Source organism: Staurois parvus, unplaced genomic scaffold, assembly GCF_062004578.1.
Source record: "Staurois parvus isolate SC_StPar_1 unplaced genomic scaffold, SC_StPar_1.0 ptg000097l, whole genome shotgun sequence".
NCBI classification, from domain to species: Eukaryota; Metazoa; Chordata; class Amphibia; order Anura; family Ranidae; genus Staurois; species Staurois parvus.
Genome location: NW_028317893.1, coordinates 10,988,725 through 11,010,025, shown reverse-complemented (window position 1 = coordinate 11,010,025; position 21,301 = coordinate 10,988,725). Strand labels below are relative to the sequence as shown.

The window sequence follows — 21,301 nt, the reverse complement described above, 5'->3', positions numbered from 1 at the left end:
CCTGTTGGATTTTTCCAAGCTCAGTCAGCTATAGCTTGCAATGCTGATCAGAACAAGTCTCCCCATGGTCAGAATACAGTAGCTCAGTGGGGAGGATTCCCACATCCACATTGAGTGTGTGGATGGGGAAATTGAGTCAGGTTTTTTAATTCAAATGGAAGATAAAACAGGCACTCAACTCTAGTTCCAGCTAAATACCACAATTCTTATAGTCAATAAGTCTCGCAATAGTGCTTCCTAATGCACAGGAAATAAATTGACACAAATGTACTGAACATTTAACTATCATAAATACTGTAATAAATGATGCTGAAGTGTGGTGCTGGTTTTGCTGGACATAGGCATCTTGTGTTTCTTTATCTTCAAAATGTCAGTGAGACAAAAAGGTTTGTGGGTGTACATGCAGTACATTTAATCAGTGTGCTGCATTTTCTCCTCCCTCAGCTCTTATGCAGCTGAGAGCATAAGGGTGCTAAGAATTTGCAGGCAAGATATTAATTAAAACAGTCTACACTGGACGGTGTACCTTTCTCTGGACAATATTATATTGTGGGGCACAAGGAGTTGGGTGTTTTGGAGATTATATGTTGTTTATTAATTTATTTATTTATTTATTTAGTTTTGTTCCCTCTTTCTCATTATCCCCTAACCTTCCCCTCCCTTCCCCTTTTTTCCCTTCCTGTATACCTAAACTCATTAGGACAGTCTTTGTACAATTTTGTCTCTGTACCACTACAGGGTTTTCAGAATTGAGTATATTGGAGCTCTCATCCCCACACAATGGTGGACTGACTATTTGGGCACTCGGGCACTGCGTGAGGGCCCAGGGTCTGTAGGGGGCCCCATGAAATGCCACTGGTACCTTTCATAGGCTTTTTTGGGTGTGGTTTGAGTGTGGGCGAGGACACAGGGGCCCCATGATCCCCTATTGCCCAGGGGCCCCATGAGTTGTCAGTCCGCCCCTGTTCCCGCATGTACTATTTTTTCCGGCTTCTTGTCAAATGTTTGATTATTTCTTACATGCTTAACCAATGTTCTATGGAGATCTTGCATTGTCACCATAGCCTTTGCTATTCATGTGTACAATATCTGTCTCAGTTGAACTTTCTGTGATGTTCCTTCATGTATACGAACAGTATTATTTTTGTTATGTTTCACTGTAAACATGTTTTTTTAATAAAAATGAAAATAAAGAATGTTTAAAGAAAAAAGTGGTTACACTGAGGGGATCAGTGATGGAAAAAATGTGGGGGTCCTTATGGACCCCAGGCTTATCAATGCAAGGCCAGGCTGCCACTAACAGAGCAAGCAGAATACTCACATGCATTTAAAAGGGTATTTATTTAAGGAAGAAATCAACACTATTACTCATTTTCAAAACATACAGTTGAGTTTTGGGCCCAAATCAATAGAAACTATGTCCTAGAATTAGAAATAGTCCAACAAAGCACAATGAAATTAACAAGGGAGCTGGAGGACCTGAGTTATGAAGAACGAATAAGTAAACTAAACAAATTTACCTTAGAGAGGAGAAGCGCAAAAGGACACATGGTTGCTATTTACAAATGAATCGATGATTGTAAACACAGTAACAACTTGATTCATCTCATGTTCCTGACATGAACATGTGGACAAAATTTAAGGTCAGAGAAATGGAGGTTTCTCGTTGAAGGGGTTCTTTACAGTCACAGCAGCAAAAATGTGAAACTCCCTTCCTCAGATAGTGGTATCAGCTGGGAGTATTGACAAAAACACAAAGATGTCTCCCTCAATGAGCACAATATACAAGGATTTTAGAATCCAAAACTTGAACTGACACACACACACACACAGGTTGGACAGGATAGACAGTGGGGTTGATTTACTATAAATGGAGAGTGGATTGCATTGTAGCAAAATAGCCTCTAACTTCAGCTTGTTCAATTAAGCTTTGACAAAAAAACCCTGGAAGATAACTGGTTTCTATGCAGAGCTGCACACAATTTTGTACTCTGCAGTTTTAATGAATCAGCCCCTTTGTAGCTTTTTCAGCCTTACCTACTACAGTATGTAACTAAAGGTGAAGTGGTCCTTTAAAGCAATATTAACATGATCCAAGCTAAGTAAGATTGCTCATCAAGAAACATAGTTACTAGCAATAAACAATTAAACATATAAAGATATGTTCTACTATTCTTTCTTTTAGGTACATCTGTAATTCAAGTAACAGCTGTAGATTATGATGATCCAGCAATTGGAAATAATGCCAGACTGGTATACAGCATTCTTCAGGGACAGCCCCAGTTTTCAATTGAAATAAAATCAGGTAATAAAATTTGGGGGTTTCTACAGTTTTCTAAACTTTAATGATTTTGTTCAGGTTCAATACCTGCATTCATACATGCAATTATAAATGTTCACACATAACTGTTGGTATGCAATGTGTTTTATGGTGGCATTTGTGCTACTTTTTCAATAAACTGTATCTAAAGAGCTTCAATTTTTGTTTATGGTGAAAGGTTAGATCTGTGTCAGGTTTTGTTGCTGTCTGTGTCTCTGTTACAAACATTGTACCCACAACTCAAATTAGGGAACACATTCTAATGAGGATGCACGTATTGGTAACATCTGTCTACGAAAGGGGTCTAACTTAGAAGAGATAAATGGAAAATAGAAAACCTACAGCGGTTTTAGCCCTTGAAAGCTCTATAAAAATGTTTTGGCTTTAGATGTACTTTAACCATTGGATATTCTCAATAACGTCCATGATGAAAAGCACAGGAATGTAGTAATGTTGTTCGTTCCAGTATGACTACTGCAATCAGTTACACATAAAAAAAATCACAATTCTAGAGTTGGGAAACTATTGATATTCCATTTGTATAGCAGTATTTCTAAATTACAGTATTATATTACATTGGCAATAAATCGTCTAGTAGTGCTATATTATCATGAATTTTCCGAAATGTAAACAAACATTTAAATCAGAAACAATAATTCACCAGTGCGAGTGAGCTAGACAAACTTGGGTTTGGTTTATGGGAGGTTCACTGAACTGTGCTGAAGTTTTGAATATTAATCCAGCACTGCTGATGTCAATGGAAGACAAATCTTCATTTTCAAGACTAATAAGCTTGGGGATTGTCAGAGAATAGCATGGGTGGCTGGACTGCCATGGGATACATGTACTAATGTAAAAAAGTATAAAAAATACCATATGCTGGTAGGTTAATTGGCTCCTTTCTAAGTTAGCCCTAGTATGTGTTTGTGCGAATGTGAGTTAGAGACCTTATATTGTACCCTTGAGGGTTAGGGACTGATGTGAATGTACAATATATATACACAATATATATGTAAAGCAACGCATAAACTGATGGTTCTATATAAGTACCTATAATAAATGCTGTAAATGAATTGTTGCTAGCCATAGGAGAATTTTGAAGCTATCTTCGTAGTATAGATTTATTGCTCCCAATGCTGCTTTAGCATTGATATTAACCCTGTATGCCTAACTCTGCCTTCCTTAGGCCTAGTTCACACTGGCATTGAAAGCAGGCATTTGAGGAGCATTTTCAACACTCCTAAAATGCATTTGCAAGTGATACTATGAACAACACACAGTGCTGTTCACCTTATCAAAACATGAAGCGTTAGTGTCACTTCGCTTCAATATTGAAGTCTTATTTTCAGTCTGGAGGAGTTTGAAGCCTTTCAACGCCTCCCATTCAAGTCTATGGTGAGGCTCAGCAAAAGTGCTGGCAGGTGTTTGCAGGGTGTTTTCACTGCAGTTGCAGAACATTAATAACATTGCTGTTCATTATAGATATTTGTGGTGAGATTTTAACACTTGTAAGATACTTATAAAATACTCCAAAACTGCAGGTAGGGCATTTGGGGAGTGTTTTTAACACTTGTAAAACACCACTCTAAGGTTCCTACTAAAGCTGATTAACGCCTGTCTAAAGCCCATACTAAAGCTCATTAATGCCTGTCTAACGCCTTAATGCCTCATTAATGCTCATTAATGCCTGTCTATACTAATGCTATGGGAGTGTTAAGAGTTAGAAATTTAGTCAAGTGTAAACAAGCACTTAAGCCTAGTACACATGATCAGAAAAACATACAAAAAATGTTGCTGTACAATAATCTGATTGTTAGTGCACAGCTTTTGTCCAAAATGATTTAAAGGGACAAGCACAAAATTTTTTCTCGTATGATACCAGATCAGAAATGTTTGTTTAATCATTACAATTTTCATCCAAAAATACAATACAAATACATTACAATACATGACATGCATGACATCCCTTCGAAATTTTAAATCTGTCTGAGAAGTTTCGTAACTTTAGTAACCTTTTCATTATCGATATAAGACTAGCATACAAAAAAAAAAACAGGTGATGATTCCTCCAATATTCTCATCGTGTGTACAAGACTTTAGGCTGTAAAAAATTCCAATATTTCTCCTCAGCTAAAAACTGACTGCTATTTGTAGTTCTGCAAAAAACACCCCACAGATTAAAGAAGTGTGTATTAGGATTATAGACTTTGTAATTGTGCACTAATTGTGTACAACTGAGTAATTGTGTGCTAGCAAATATGTCATTATATGAAACAATGTGATGATTGTTACTAATCTTATGACAGCCCCTACAGTGCCAGTTCTTTCCTGCTGCCTGTGGATGGTGAATTGTAGACAATCAGGGGCCACCAGCGTTGCAGCCGATCCACTGATAGGCACAGTCCCAACGAGTCAGTGCGAGTGTTGCTTGGCATTTAAGCAATGCTAGCAGGCAGTCCCCCCAGTGCCTCCCTGTGTTCCTCTGTGACCCTATTACCTCCAGTGTTCATCCCTCTCCTGGGATCTCCAGTGTTCCTTTTTCAGTGACCTCCAGTGACTATCTGAGTGGTCCTGCCTGCAAACCCAAATTCCAGCATCTGTGATATTCTCTGAGCACTCCTACATACCTGTACCGTGACTTCTCTATGTACCTCTATCAGCACCCAGTTTTCCAGTGCCTCTGTGATTGCCTGTGTGATCCAGGCAGGCACTTGTTACTAGCACCTGTGCATTTCAAGTCTGCAGCCTGCTTTAGTGTTTTCTTGTTCACTCCCAGACAGCTTTTCACTTTGTGTTCCAATGCATACCTACCAATTTCCAGTCTCCCTATGTGGTTCTATGCACTCCTGCCTGCTTGGACTTCACTTCCCACTGACCTGTGATCCCAGAACCTCTGCACCACAAGAGACTACACTACATGAGCTAAGATAAACTACACATAAAACAGTTTTGTTCTGTTTATTAGCATGTTATGATCTGTAACAATGTGTTTCAGAGTTTATATTTACTTAGATATTTTGGATGATCTAGTTTCTAACTTATACCGCCTTTAAATGCTTTTGCATGAATATTTAAAGCAAGATGATTTACTTGATGAGCACTGGGTAAAATAATAGGAATAAAGAAAGTACAACAAATCCTAAAATCAATTGTTCAAATTACTAATAAAAGGAACAGCTGAGGTAACAATTGTTAATATTCTGACAGTATTTATGATGCATTGAAATGTTACAATAAAAGTTTACAGCTTAATGGTGATAATGAATGTAAAATGAAGTGCTGCCTACCCCAGTAGAAAAAAATATCTGTACCTGTCACAACAAATATTCAGCAATTGAAATAATGTTGTTTTTAAATACTTTTTGGTGTTACTTATCTCCATGGAGAAATAATCTGTCTTATGTTAATGCAGCTACAAGTAACTTGAGGTTATGTGATGTATAATTTGTATATACAGTATAGAAATCTCTTTTAGAAGAAATGTGTAAATTGTATGTTGTACCCACATTCTGAAAATTCTTGATTCCTATTTGTCAGCCTTCAGCACCCCCTGGTCACTGACCCAAATCATGTATGCAGAATAGTATGTCAAAGTAACGTTAAAACCCCTGATTTGCACAATTATTCATGGTCAATGACTCAGTAAAAACAAAAATCAAATAAGTATGACAGTTGGGCAACTAATATCATTAAAAGAAGTCTCTTCATCATTTAATCACATAGCACTGTACATTTAGGTGCAGATAGCATGAGACTGATCTGCCAAAGGATGAGCTCCTGTGATGTCAACATAGTTTGGGAATATACTTTGCTTGTTTAGGCTATTGTATGAATGTCGGACTTTCATCCTGTTTGGCAGAAGGGGAGGATAATATATGGTAGTGGGATTTTCTCCCGCTACTATATAAGACAGCTTTCTTCTTCCACTGTCAAAGTAGTTACAGATATGCTGGATGTTGGCACCTACAGCATCCTTAGCTATCAGTGACTTTAACCAGCCCCATTCATTTACTGATAAAGAATTCCCAGCCATGTAGACAAAGCAGCCTGTATAGTAAAAAAAAAATGGTGTGGGGTTCCACTCATAATTCATACCAGGACCCTTACTCATTCACATGGGGAGCAGGTATCTGGGTGCCATCTATTGACAAAGAGGATTCCAGATCCCAATAAACCCCTTGTCTGCCAATCTCCACAATCATCATGCCAGAATAGTGGGGAATAGGCCCTTACCCTCGTCAACTTTGGGACAAGGTAAGGGTCCGGTATAAATGAAGGACCTTGGTATCCATTGTTTAAAAAAATGTAAGTCAGTTGCCTGAAATTATATATATATATATATATATATATATATATTTATGAATGAATGAGAGAGAGAGAGAGAGGGGGGAGAGAGAGAGATTGATACTCATTTGTTTGACAATTCCTTGCCTATTGGACCAGAAAATGCAGAAAAATTATTTTTAACATTTGGCTCCAGTTGACTTCAATAGGCTTCAGATTCAACACCTAAACATTTGTAATGTTTGTCTGCCTTTAAACCAAACACATGTACATTCAGATCATCTCTATTGAGAATTGTAAGTCCAAAAAATGCGTTAAAGTGTTACTAAACTCACAACAGTAACATCAGTCTGTATATGCAGTAAAGCATGCTTGTTATACTCACTGTGAACCTAAGGGGTTAATCCTCTGCATTGTGTAAAAAGGTTGTTTCATCCTGACTTCTCTGCTCCTCCTCTTGTTCAAATGTCCATGTTTTATCTCCTGATAAGACAGACTGAACCGTAGCCATTCTGCACATGCTCCGTTTAAAGTGTATTGCTACAGCGGTTGTTTTTTTTTCTTGGAAGAGTGCATGTGATCAGCACAGGGCCAATCAGCACTGACCAGACAGAGGTCAGGGGTTTTGAATCCTCCTAAACTAGAAAGAAAACTCCTACAAGCTTTAACCAGTGCTCTGCTGAAGTTACAATACTGCTCTAACTGCTGATGAGAAAAGGTATTTAGCAGTTTATATTTACTAAAATAATTGCACTTCCATATTCTGTGTACTGTGGGAGAACAGATATAGTGAATGCAGGATCCTGGGTTTAGTAACACTTTAATGTTCTCTTTAAGTTCTGTCTCTGCGTATGCAGCCCCTCAAACTCAAGAAAATACAAAAAACATTAAAAGCACATTATTTTTAAATTTAACACTTTAACAAAGTCTTAAATGGTCAAAACAAGTTTTCCGTGTTCAGTGAAAATGAAAGCATGTTTATGAAAGCTGTTTTCTTATTTGGATGTCATTAAATTATTACATTAATATTGTCTAATAAGAATCATGTAACATGGCTTAATACACAAATAGTATATGCATTAAAATGTTTAGAACTTTACTTTCAAATTCAAATGCAAATGAGTAAATAGTGACACTTCACTGGCATTCTTTAGCATGTACTTACATCAGTTACCATATGTTCAAATGCTAAAAACTCGCTAAAAAATTGCATTAGACTTGTTAAAAAGCTATTTCTTCAATAACTAAAGAACATTTTTAATAAAACCACAAGTAACTGAAAAAAAACCCAGATATTTTATTTCCATGAATATATCGCAAGTAAAGCTTAAAATATAACACTATTTTGTATTTCTTTTAATACATTTTCACAATATAATACTTATCTGAAAACTTAGGAAGGAAGAGTTAAATTATATCAGACTACTGGCTGAATTTTTGGTCTGAATCTTTTTATCACATCAAATGTTTAAATAAATAACTTTTCTAACTGTGTATATTTAGGCTCAGTTGAACAAATAATTTAGGATAATTACAATGCTTTCTATTTAATAACTTCTAGTCTTCTGAACAACAAGATGTAACATATTTATAAAACCATTGTTTGAATTACTTATAAACTAACCTTTAGATTCAGTGTATTTTCTTAAGACAGCATTTCTTTTTCAAATGGATTTTTTTTAAGTTGTGGCTGGCTAACTTTTAATGGAAAAAAATGGCAATTATCTTATGGGTTAATAAAATTAACTAATACTTTACATTCAGACTAGGTGGGATCTGTATTTAGTAATGTGAATTATTTAAGAATGAACTGCTCTATTTAGTGACAACTTACTACCAGGGGCAGACTGACAACTCATGGGGCCCCTGGGCATTAAGAGATCATGGGGCTCCTGTGTCCTCACTCACACTCAAACCACACCCAAAAAAGCCTATGAAAGGTACCAGGGGCATCTCATGGGGCCCCCTACTGACCCCGGGCCCTCGAGCAGTGCCCGAGTTCCCAAATGGTCAGTCCGCCCCTGCTTACTACTTACCTTTTTTACTGCACCTATGTACAGCAAAATATGCAAAGGGTAAGTTATAAACAGTGGGAAGTACTATACTGAATGCTTTTGTCAGCACATAATTAATAGACTGTAGGGACTAGTTTAACACTCTCTGATTATTTTTTAATCTGAAAACAGGTTCATACACTGTGTAGTGACCAACGATTAAGCTGACCTTACCTAGGTTTGGTTTGATCAGGGTCCAGTAACTAAAGTTTGGGTGCTGAATCCAAACCCAATTGAAGTCAATGAGGGCGAACGCTTAAAATCAGTTCTGGCCATTTCTGGTCTAATAGGCATGGGATTGTCCAACAAATGATATGAATGTCTGGACACTGACCTAGTGAACATGTACCAAATTAAAAAAAAAATAAAAAATTATATTTGGCAGGGGATAGCAATTTTTTTTTCATTCTTAAAATAAGCAATGAAATGAAAAACTCTATTAAATAACAGGCCTGGGGTTCCCCTCACCCTGCCTGTGAAGTGGTGTACCTGTGCAACAATTTATACTTACATACTACAGCAACACTGATATTTACAAAGAAAAACTGTGTTAATATTGCATGCAAAAATATCAGCTCTTGGCTATTTTGTTCTGTTTGTAAACAGGATCTTCATTAATTTATACCAGATCCTAGGTTGAACCCCATGCAAAAATCAAAAATAAAAGCATGAAGTCCCCACAAAAAATCCATACCAGACCCAAGCATGCAGTCTGGCAGAATAGGAAAGGGAGAGAATGTGAATGCGGCCCCCACTTCAAAATCGTACAAGACAACATGCTCTCAACAAAAAGGGTCCCTAGACAAGTGCTTCCTTTGTAGGGATCTGTGGGTTGGGCGCTTATCAGAATCTGGAAGCCCCTTTAACAATAAGGGGGCATCTAGATACTAACCCCCCAAGTGAATGAGTAAGGGGTATATAGTACCCCTACTCAATCACAAAAAAGTAAACAATTAAAAAAACACAGTTTATGACAAATACTTTAATAACAAAAGAACAAAAAAGTTTAAAATGTAAATCCACCATCAATAACATACATTACATTGTACCCCTATTCATTAAAAAGAAAATGTAAAGTGCAAATAAAAACACATATAGGAAAAAGAGTCCCAAGGTGTACAGATATCATTAATTACATTATTCAGCAATGTATATCTATGTCAGTCAAGATGCACAACTTCTGATCACCCACTGAATAATAAAAAAAAGCCCACTGATTAATGTTTGTTCCTATCACTTCTTTCACACTAAATGACGAGTCAAGATGATGGCAGTTGTTATTAACAAAGGGGCAGGGTCTCCTGTGACATAATTGACCGTGCAAGCTCATGACCAAATATGGTCAATGACATCACTTGAATCCCATGTCAAGGGTATGTTGTTGGGTATGGTTCAGGAAATGGCTTGCCCCCCCATCCTTGCCTAGCCTACCAGGCTGCATGCTCAGATAAGGGTCTGGTATAGATTTTTGGTAGTTTCACCCTTTTTTAAGCTGATATTTGCATGGGATTCACCATTAAAACCATACTAGACTGAAAGGGTGTCCAGCCTCCCTGCATCTGCCAAGGTCCTTAACAATTTACAGCAGTAAGTTGTCATGCATAATAGTGGAAGGTATTTAGACAAGTGCAGACTGAACCTTAACCTTATTCTTACTAGTGACATTCGGAGACAGCCAAAGAAAGAACAGAGAACAGTGAATGACCAGGAAATCGACACTTCAAGAAGTGTCAGATTCCAAAGGGTCTTTTGAGAGAGAGATCTCTCCTCACTAATGCAGTGGTCACAAGAGTGGGCATCAGGAGAGGTGAGTATATGTAACATCTTCTTAGCAGTATATCTACAAAAAAAAAAAAAACATTCAGTACATCTTAAGCAGAGTTATCAGCTCTACCTGAGTTCTCCTCTGTTGCACTACAAAACATCTTCTTGGTATATTATGAAGAAAAGTAAAAGGGAAAGTTTTCTATAATCCAGCAGGGAAGAACTGGGCAAGGATGACAATGCTGCTGATTTTACAGTGCAGCAGTGGTCGCATATTGTCACCTCAGGAAGTTAGGAACATATTGGATTGCTAGCAGATCCATGGGTAATTTTCTGTGTTTACAGCATATTTAAAGGGATAAAACATTGGGTATTGTGCCCATATCACAGACATAAAATAAATGTATTATTATTATCCTTATTTTTATTTTGACCAGGCATTTTAAATTAATTTTCAAATGCTGTAGAATTTTGAAGATAAATACATTTTTTGTTTTTTATCTTTTAGGAATCATTCGTGTTGCTTCAAAAATTGATCGAGAAACCAAGGATCAATACTCTGTTTTAGTACAAGTTCAGGATATGATTGGTAATGCTGGTGCACTTTCAGCCACAGCAACTGTAACAATTCATGTGTCTGATATAAATGACAATGCCCCCAAATTTCAACAAAGTAAGTAAACTATGCAGATATTTGTCTTATTTGTCATATGTGAACATTTGGACTTTAATCTAATAGTGTTAAAACCTTTAATTAGACTAGTACTTCGATCTAAATGGAAAGAATTAAAGAGGAAGCATTGTTCCTGTGTTTCAAACAGGAACTGCAATTTTATATTTTACCTGTATAGCACGTTGTTATCAAACATGAATTGTGGATATGCACGTATCTAACTTATTTCAGATAGGGAATGACTCATGTATCTGAATAGGCCGATATGATGAGGATGGCCTCTCTTACATATCCAGTCTACAGTAAACACCCTTTGATAGGGAGACAGGGTGTGTAGCAATGACAAAGTGGCATGGGGGATTTTGGCAAAGTGTGGTCATCAAAGTGTGCGAAGTGACAAAGTTATGTAGTTCATTGGTTAAATGAGGTCAAGAAACAAGCAGAGGTTAGCAACAGAAAGTCAGTGGGAAGAAAAAGAGAAAGAAACAACTTGAGTCAGTAACTGGCAAACATCAAAGTACAACCATTCACAATTCTGTGTGCAGATCTATACACCTCCACATGCACATATGTAGGTGAACAAGTTAAATTTCAATTATACAGACTGACATGATCTTCTTGACATAACAATCAGTACTACTATTGGTAAAATCAAGAGCTGTGAGTGACCCTTTGTGAAGTAAACCCCTATGTGAAATGAACCATTTGGACCATCATATAGTAACCATAATACTACTATACATGGTCTAACAATGGGTGTTATTAAAAAAAATAATATTAATTAAAATTTATATATATATATATATATATTAGGTCAAGTGTTTATGTGAATACACTTCATTCACTATATGGGTATTTGTGTATACACAGCCTCTCCTCTCCTCTCCTTTTTATGCAGTGGCTAATATAATGCAAACTAATTGGTCACTATATCTAGCAAATGTATATTGCAGCCTAATTCGAGTATTCCCCTTTGTGAAAAAGAAAAAATAATGGCTAGACCTTTGAAGTAGAAAATATTTACAGTAACATCAGGTGGGAAACTAGGAATGGTATGATGCCAAAGCACACTCAATGTATTCCTATCTAACTAAAATATACAAAAATTACAATATTTTTTTTATGGAGATTTCATATACATTCATTATCTCACATATATAGATAAATTATGTTCTTATATAAAATATGATCTAACTGTTCACATTTATGTTATTTAGATTTTTTTAAATGCATTTTATTGTTGCAGAAACATATGACATGTCCATAATAGAATCAGCCTCTATAGGAGAAATTGTTGGAGTGGTTTTGGCTGATGACATTGATCTTGGAATGAATGCAGAAATCACATACTCGATTGAAGAAAGAGGGGGTCACTTTAGCATGTTTAACATATTCACTGATAATATAACACAAGAGGGAATCATAACATTAAACAAGGTAAGTGTTTCTCTAAATGTTTTTTGCCAGTTTGCATGTGACCCCACTGCTATGCTGATACCATCTTGAGCACTAATCACTACTGGGCCAACCCTTGAAACCTGCATTCATGTCTTCTTACAGCAAGTAGCCATTGCTCCTTACACATATGTTTGTTTCAGGAGTCACCTCAGTGATGACTGATAGAAACTGAAATAAGGGACGTAAACCTTTCCCTTGGTATATTGTATTTGGCAGAAACCTTTCAGGATGTGGAGTAATCCAGGATCCCTCCTGTTCTTTTACATAGATGAGATATATGCCAAATGCTTGTTTTGAGTATTTTTAATATACTAATGGTGCACATACATGGACCATCCTTATACTTATATACTCAATATGGCCTTGTAGCTGCTGACTATATATTAAATGTTGAATTATGAATGACCACTTGCTTGTGCAAAATTCTTTGCAGTAATGGAAGTATATTTCATGAGACATTTTTGAACATTGACAACACTGACGTTAAACATGTCGTAGCAGAACTGATGTTGCTGCAAATTCATTGCCACTTTCATTGATTAACCATACTTACAACATACTAGGAATTTTTTTTTATTGTTTGTTCAAGTGGATTATTTTTTTGTTTGCTGAATAACATATGATAAATTGATATGAAGCATAAATATACCTCTTTTCTTTTCATAGGAGTTGCATCTCCTATAATTTAATGATATAATAGGATGTTATATTATCATATGATATATGATATAATAAGATTTTATTTTGGAATTATTTTGCTACATGCATCTCAGTTATACATTGATCTCTATTAACATGGCTTGCTGTTCCTAGGGATAGCATTAAGTTTTGCTGATGCTTTTTGCAGATGGATTGATTTCACATTGGGCAGGGAGGGATTTTAATGCTAGGAGATACAATGAGGCTCAATGCACACTGGGTTAAAGAAAACTACTTCTATGTTTTTTTTTGTGTTTTGCCTGTGGAATAGCTCAATGTTATCCTATGCCATGCACATTAGGATGATTAGAGGCATATTTGAAGCTCTACGTTTAGAGGTGGGGAAAAACTCTTCTGTATTGTGTTTTTGATTGGAGCTTTCTTGCAGAATAAAAAAACTAACCTCTCCTAAACTTGCCTAAACTGTGTACAAAAACGCTCTATAGCAGCGTTTTTTTCTGACAAGGGAAGTGCCATTTTTGTTAAGTTCAGTGTTCATGGAACCTAACAGTGTTGGCAGATTTAATCATAGGGACATGTGTGGACATGATTTTTTTTACATATAGTATCTTGTCATACAGTAATAAATAAAAACATAATTTTAAAGAGGATATTTCCTTGGAGGTGTCTTCTTTTACAATTTTTTTTTTAGTATGTTATTATTGTTCAATATGATGGCACCTGCCCTAATAATGGGATGCAATACCCAGGATTTATCACAGCACTTCCTAAGTACTTTTTTATTTGTTTTTGTGTTGAAAGCCAATATTTTGCCTGCAAAAATGTGCACAGTTATAGACCCATAATTGTATAATAAATTTCAAAATCCTGATTGCATATATATGGACCTGGATATGTAAATTTCATAAGGCTTAATAAGGCTCAGATGTGCATTTGAGGAGCAGCTATGCATAATTCATTGCTACTGTTGGTACATGGTGCAAAATTGTGGTTTCTAAGTCAAGGCCTGATACCCTACCAAAATATCCTCCAATTTGCATTGCAAAATACAGAAATAATACACAAGATTATAGCCACTGGGCCTAAACAGTTTCAATGTGCTGGTTAATTTCTCTTAAACTACCCATTCCAGTGACTGACACATTCATACCTACTGCATCCCACTGCTGGGTGAGAACTTTCAGCAGGAGTTTTCAATATTTTCTTGGGCACATTGTTTTAAAAATAACAACTTTCAACTTATGTCAGATCAAAAGAGGTAGCAGTGTTTGGGAAAATTCTCACAACCCACATGAGCCATCTGTTGTAGTCAAACTTTGGCAAACATAGTTTTCTCATTACTATTTAGATTAAATTATGGCTAAAATATGCAGTATTTGTCTGAATAAAAATACTGTCTACTGTATAGACTATATACAATGTATTATAAGGAAAAAAACAATAGATGAAAATGAAACAACTGCTCAGACCGGAGGTTAGCAGTACTTGACTTAAATAGTCTTTTTAATGTCAATTAAGATATATTGCATTAAAATCCGATTAGGTAATTTATTAAATTATCTAATCAGCCTACTGAAGCTTTCCCATAATCAAATTAACCCAAATAAGTCAAAGTACAATATGTAAGTGTCTGGTTTTTATAAGTATATTATTGTTGCAGAAAAATGTGGAAAACTTCTCAACTAAAACAAGATTAAATTGCTTATTAAAAATTGAACTTTGTTAATGCAAATCATTTATGAAAGGCAGCTTAATCTTTTCATTTGGGGGAGAAAACCATACAGTCTCTCAGCTGGAAATGGAACCCAGGATGGAGAACTGTCAGGCAAGAGTACTGGTCACTTAACCATCAGTGTTCAGGAAAAGCCCAACAAGCCAAATTTGTATAGAGTATAACAATAGCTTATCAGGCTCATTTCTAATATTCCACTGTAATTAATTTTAGTCATTCACACTATCACACTGCACACTCCCTTACCCCTCCTAGGATCGACAGCAGAAAAGAGGAGATTACAGTCTAGAAAAAAAGAGAGAGTACTGCAACTTGTGATCATCTTTGCTTTTCTGCTGTTCACAGGAGGGTGGGTGAGGGAGAAGCGAGTGTTCCTGAGTTGGTCTGTGCTTTGCACAGTAACCAACTGCATAGACAAAGCAGGGGTCTGTGTTGATTACCATGAATTTCTGGACTATTTTGCTATGAACATTGAACTCTAGCTATGAACATTGGACTGTTTTTGTTATAAAGATGGAATGAAGAGTGAATAGCTTTTATCTAATTAAGCTTACCTTTAGTTTGCTTGGACACAAGTCAAATTTAATTCCCTTATGAGTACCATTACCTACTGAAACCACATTTAGCAACTATGATTTATATAATAAATATATCAAACTTGGTCACAGTCATAAGATTCTTCCTGGTTGCTAGTAGGGATGAGAAAATTGGACAAAGTTCAGTTCACAGAAGGCTCAGCAAACCCAGTGGGAAGACCATGAACCAGGAAGATAGCCCTGACCCTCATTAAGTCTATGCAAGGCAAATCTTGCTTTTTTCTGGCATTTTTCAAGGCTAATGTGCAAGCATTGTTAAAACGGAATGGGTAACTGGGCACTGCCACTGGAGACAGGTACCAATGCAATACTTTTTTTAATATATATCATTTGAGGGGAGAGGGTCTTTTGATACAGTTCAAGAGAAAAAACGGAAAATGCACAAATGCCCTGAAGCTGAACAGAAAGTTACCAAACAGTATGCTGTCCTTTAAAAGGAATTTTAAAAAACTTAGGAAAAAACAGCATTCAGCCCCCCTTAAAATTCTTTAAATCTCTAACTCTTATCCAGGTCAAGCCTTCCCCCTTGCAAAGCACCTTGTCTCAATGTTGTCGGACAAGGTCCCATTCCCCACATGTGGTCCCAAGAGAGGTTTTTGGTGAAGGCTTATAGGAACCTGAGAGGCCCCTTACAATAAAGAGGCCTCAGATATCCTGCCCCCCAGGTGAGTGAGTATGGAGTTCATTGATGCTCCTTATCATTCTACAAAATGTAAAATATAAATAAACATACACTGTGTAAAAGTCCTTTAACCTGTTGCTGCCAGCATAAAGCCTTTTTCTGTGACACTAAATATAAACTATATTGCTATATATATATTAAATATTTATATATATTAAAAGTATTGGGATGCCTGCCTTTACACTCAGATGCACTTTAATGCCATCCCACTCTTAGCCCCTAGGTTTCAATATTGAGTTGGCCCACCCTTTGCAGCTATAACAGATTTAACTTCTTCTGGGAAGGCTTCTTCTTCTGGGAAGGCTGTCCACAAGGTTTAGGAGTGTGTCTATAGGAATGTTTGACCATTCTTCCAGAAGTGCATTTGTGAGGTCAGGCACTGATGTCAGACAAGAAGGCCTGGCTTGCAGTCTCCACTCTAATTAATCCCAAAGATGTTCTGTCGGGTTGTGGTCATGAATCTATGCAGACCAGTCAAGCTTCTCCACCCCAAATTTGCTCATCCATGTCTTTATGGACCTTGCTTGTGCATTGGTGTGCAGTCATGTTGATACAGGAAGGGGCCATCTCCAAACTGTTCTCATAAAGTTGGGAGCATGAAATTATCCAAAATGTTTTGGTATGCTGACTCCTTAAGAGTTCCCTTCACTGGAACTAAGGGGCCAAGCCCAACCCCTAACAAACAACCCCGTACCATAATTTCCCCTGCACCAAACTTTACTCTTGGCACAATGCGATCAGGCAAGTACGGTTCCCCTACAACCACCAAAAACAGACACATAAGCCTCAGACTGCATAGATATTTCTATATTCATAAAGAGGTGGTGTTTTTCACACAGAGTTTAGGGAACAGGAAGGGGAGAGCAAGCAGCCAGGTTTTAGAGGATGGTGAATGCAGGAGCCATGTGAGCAGAGAATCTGATGGCATCCAGGGGTAAGAGCATTCCTCAGTAACCAGAGCTGCAGCTAAGTGAAACTGATCATGTCCGAGACCCTGATCCTGTTCAGAGAAAGGAAGATTGCTGCCAGGAATGCTGATGAGAGCAGAGGAACAAAGCAACATACACTGCAAGACCGCATGCTTGTTGAAGAGACATTTGTTCTGTTCAGAGTCACCAGGGGATGCAAAGCAGACCCGGGTCGGTAAGATCGTGCATGCACCTCATTTCAGTGTTGGCGCCTAGAGACTGAGACCAGGCCTATAGTTAGTTAGTTAGGGTCTCTGTTTGTGTCAGGCCACAAGTGTTATTACTGATCATTGGAAGGACTCCATAACTTAAAGTGACATTTCACATTGGAGAGCTGATAACATCCCACAAACTCAAGCGAGACTGGCGTTTTGCTCAGAAGGAATACTCAGGCACGTGCTACAGGAACAGTTATGGGAGGGGGAATACTGTAGATTTGTGTAAGATTATAAGCTGTTGTGCTGCACTGCATGCTAGCCCATACCATACACCCATACACTGATTCCTGCTCTTTTAGGGTAATAACGGATAAGGTGTGGCAGCTTAGTTGTGCCCACCAGTAGGTAAATTACTACACTTTCTACCTTCATCCATCAGGAGGCACCGTGCTGTGCAGCACAAGGGTCTCAGCCTTTGGCCTGGGTGTATGTAAATTTATTGTATGTTCTCAGCATGTGTGGTTGTGTTTATTTGCCAGATCTAAGTAAAATTCTGTTGTGGCAAAAGCTGGTGTTGGGGTTGCTTTCCTCATTCGTGACTTCACTGTATCCTGGGGAGCCCACCCCTGGTACATGGCTTACATCTCCCAGCAACTGGGTTATCTGAGTATTTAGGCTGTACTTGATATTAGCTGCTGGGAGGTGTATAATCCTGCCCTTGATTGAAGTTTTGTGCTTCAGTGATCTTGATTCTTGTTCCTGGTTCCTGTACCTCGTCTTGAGACCTGCTCCCTTTACCCTGCTCCCTGCTGCCCTTGTTTCCTGTCTTAGTCCTGACCTTGCCCTGCTTATGTGTGCTCCCTCAACTTTGTACATAATTAGGTTATCATTTGGGTTTCTGCACTGTTATATCTATTTTGTTACTTTACATTGTTTATGGTTTATAATTGGTGTTGGATGTGTTTTATTTGTTATATTACAGGCAGTTCCCGGGTTACGAACAAGATAGGTTCTGTAGGTTTGTTCTTAAGGTTAAATTTTGTATGTAAGTTGGAACAGGTAAATTTTTTAAGTGTAACTCCAGCCAAAAATTATTTTTGGGTTTAGGATAGCATAGGGAAAGGTTAACTGGCCATGCAGTGATCTGGGATTGCTGAAAGGTCAGCCAGATTTTAAATGGCAGCATGCGGTGAGCAGCAAGATGACTGGCCAGCAGTTTCTGGGACCAGAGTGACATCACGCTGCCTCTGTTCTTAAATAAGAGTCGTATGTACTGTAAGTTGGATGTTTTCAGCTCAGGGACTACCTGTAAACTTATTTTAACCTTACTCAGCCTGGTTCCTGATTTCGTAAGGTACAGCCCACTGATCTGGTCATACTTGCTGGATGCCTGCATTAGGTATCCCTTACAGCCACCCTTGAAGAAGATGCTGAATTGTATTAGATCCCTCTGCCTTGCAACTGTTACAACCTACCCTTACCTGCATTCGAAAACACTGACACATCTGAAAACATTTTAATTGGGGTTTCTTGTAAAAGGCAAAGCCCTAGAAAGGAAAGGGTAGGTCAAACAAGAACAACAATAATAAGCAAACACAGTTTGATATGTGACACTGACATTCAAAGCACAGACCCCTCTTGGCAAGCTCCTTACAGGCAGCTTCTAGCAACAGCTTCAGGACAGTATCATTAATCGGTGGCCAAAATGCCTCTTACCACTGTGGAAAATCCTAAGGTTTCCTCTTTTGCTGGGTCTACTCACAATCACCCCAGTAAATGGCTCTACATGCAAAAAAAAAGTAAAAAAAAAAAACAGGACTTGACTAAGGTTAAGGTCAGGGTCTAGGTCATGGTTAATGTATTTTACATAGATTACAAATGTTTTGCTATTTAATTTCAGCTACCTTGTTAGTAATAGTTTTAGTGTGTTTTAGGTAGGGAAAAAAATCAAAATGTGCACTACTGTTTCTTGGCCCTACTACAGGTGCACACATCAAACAATGTATACATATGTGGCATCTCAATGATCGTCAGCAGTGGAAACATTTGTTTTTGGGATTTTTGTTAGTGGATCATGACAATGGCAAGAAATATACAGCTAAAATAAAAAAATAATGAATCACTTTCCTAAAACGTGCTTAAGGTTACCTGGCTGCAACTTTAGGTTTTTCCCCTTGGCAGGGGTGTCCTCTCTCACCCCTGTTATTTGAAATGGCAATGAAGCCATTGGTTATGGCAATTAATCATCACCTGGATATTATTGGCCAAGCTACTTTTAAATTGTGCATGTATACAGATGATGTATTTTTGTTCTTTACCCAACCTAAAATTTCATTACCAAATCTCTTATCTGTACTAACCAAATTTGCAGCTCTAATGGGTCTTTTATAGTCAATCTAACTATGTCTTTGGCCTTGCCTCTCAGTGCAAGGCACTCAGGGTTGCTATTTCTTTTTATCTGGTATTCCTCTTCTATCTCTTATTTAGGTAATTTCATCCCTCCTACTGTTCACACTTTACTTCAACACAATTACCCCCCAACTATACCTAAAATTCATTAGATGCTTAAATGATGGTCTTCTTCTTTTCATATCTCATTCTTGGGTAGAGTTACTGCAGATAAAATAAATATCTTCCCTTAACTATTCTACTTATTTAGTGCTCTTTCAATTAAAATATCTAAATCGTATCTCACTCAAATTCAATCTGACCTTAAACAATTGATATGGCATAATAAACTACCTAGATATGCTAGATTGATCTTCAACTGTTCTCACAAATGAGGAGGTTTTGGTCTACTACAGATATGGCTTTTCTATTTAGCCTCTGATTTGACGCAACTGGTACAATGAAACAGTTCCCTGGATCAGATTTAAAAATGTATCACTCAATACTTCCTTCTAGGCTTGCTTTGGTGTAATGCCACTCTATAAAAGAAATAGTAGCATACAATCTTTTATTAGCTCAGTCTCTTAAACAATGAAACATTTATAGGAGCAGATTCTCTTTGGCTTCTAAAATTTCAAACTGAACCTCATATTTAGGAGATCCTAGATTTGTAACAGCTTTCTTCCAGCCTGGTGATTTACATTTTTGGAGAGCCCATGCTATAGCCACTCTTCAAACTTTCAAGAGGGCTCTACTTTTGTGTCATTCTCTCATCTTCAGAGTTTGAAAATGGTGCCTTCTACTTTTTTCCATCATCTTCAAATCCAGCATTTTTATATCAAACATTATGTCTTTTGTAGAAAATGTTCTATACGATTTATGAACAAATCTGTCATAAAAATGAACAATGCCATGTTCTTACTTGATAAAAGTTTACAAACAAAAAAATATTTTGTACTATTTGGGGAGTTTTCTTTCTTTACTAAAAAAAGTTCTCATTACCACTTACCAATAAATGAGGTCCTAATTTATCTTTAACCACCTCGGGCACTTTCACCCTTTTCCTGCCCTTGCCAATTTTCAGCTTTCAGTGCTGTCACGCTTTGAATGATAATTACTCGGTCATGCAACACTGTACCTTCTTTTTTTTACATATTGTCGCCAGTGAAATACAACATCATCATATAACTGGTGTGGTGGTGACCAGGGACACTGTCTTGTGACAGTATGTAAAACAATAATAATTTTATTAAATTTTTCTTTTATTAAATTTTTTCTTTTTTTATGATTTTATTTTTTTTACATACTGTGACTATATCAATACAGTGTTACCATAGTGATCAGCATTTTTTTTAACACTTTGAGTGATAAACATTGTCATAAGCAACTATTTTTTATGAATTACATCTATTCATCCAGTGTGTACTGTTGTGATGTGTGATTGGCCACAAGTATCACATGGTACAGATGCACTGTGATTGGCCCTGTCTGCACCACTGACCAATCACAGAGATCAACAAAATAGTACTAACTGAATGGCTATGTATCGAAGCCATTCAATCAA

General features: G+C 37.2%; 1 protein-coding gene across 2 annotated transcripts in view; it reads left to right on the top strand.

Moving 5' to 3' along the window:
• The window catches only part of LOC149467921 (cadherin-19-like), a 164,387-nt gene that overhangs the window by 86,446 nt on the left and 56,640 nt on the right, over positions 1 to 21,301 (top strand). For both annotated transcript variants that reach the window (XM_089671069.1, XM_089671070.1), the window contains exons 4-6: positions 2,186 to 2,305; positions 10,931 to 11,095; positions 12,342 to 12,532. In XM_089671069.1, coding sequence (XP_089527195.1) covers positions 2,186 to 2,305; positions 10,931 to 11,095; positions 12,342 to 12,532 — 476 coding nt within the window. The remainder of the gene's footprint in view (positions 1 to 2,185; positions 2,306 to 10,930; positions 11,096 to 12,341; positions 12,533 to 21,301) is intronic.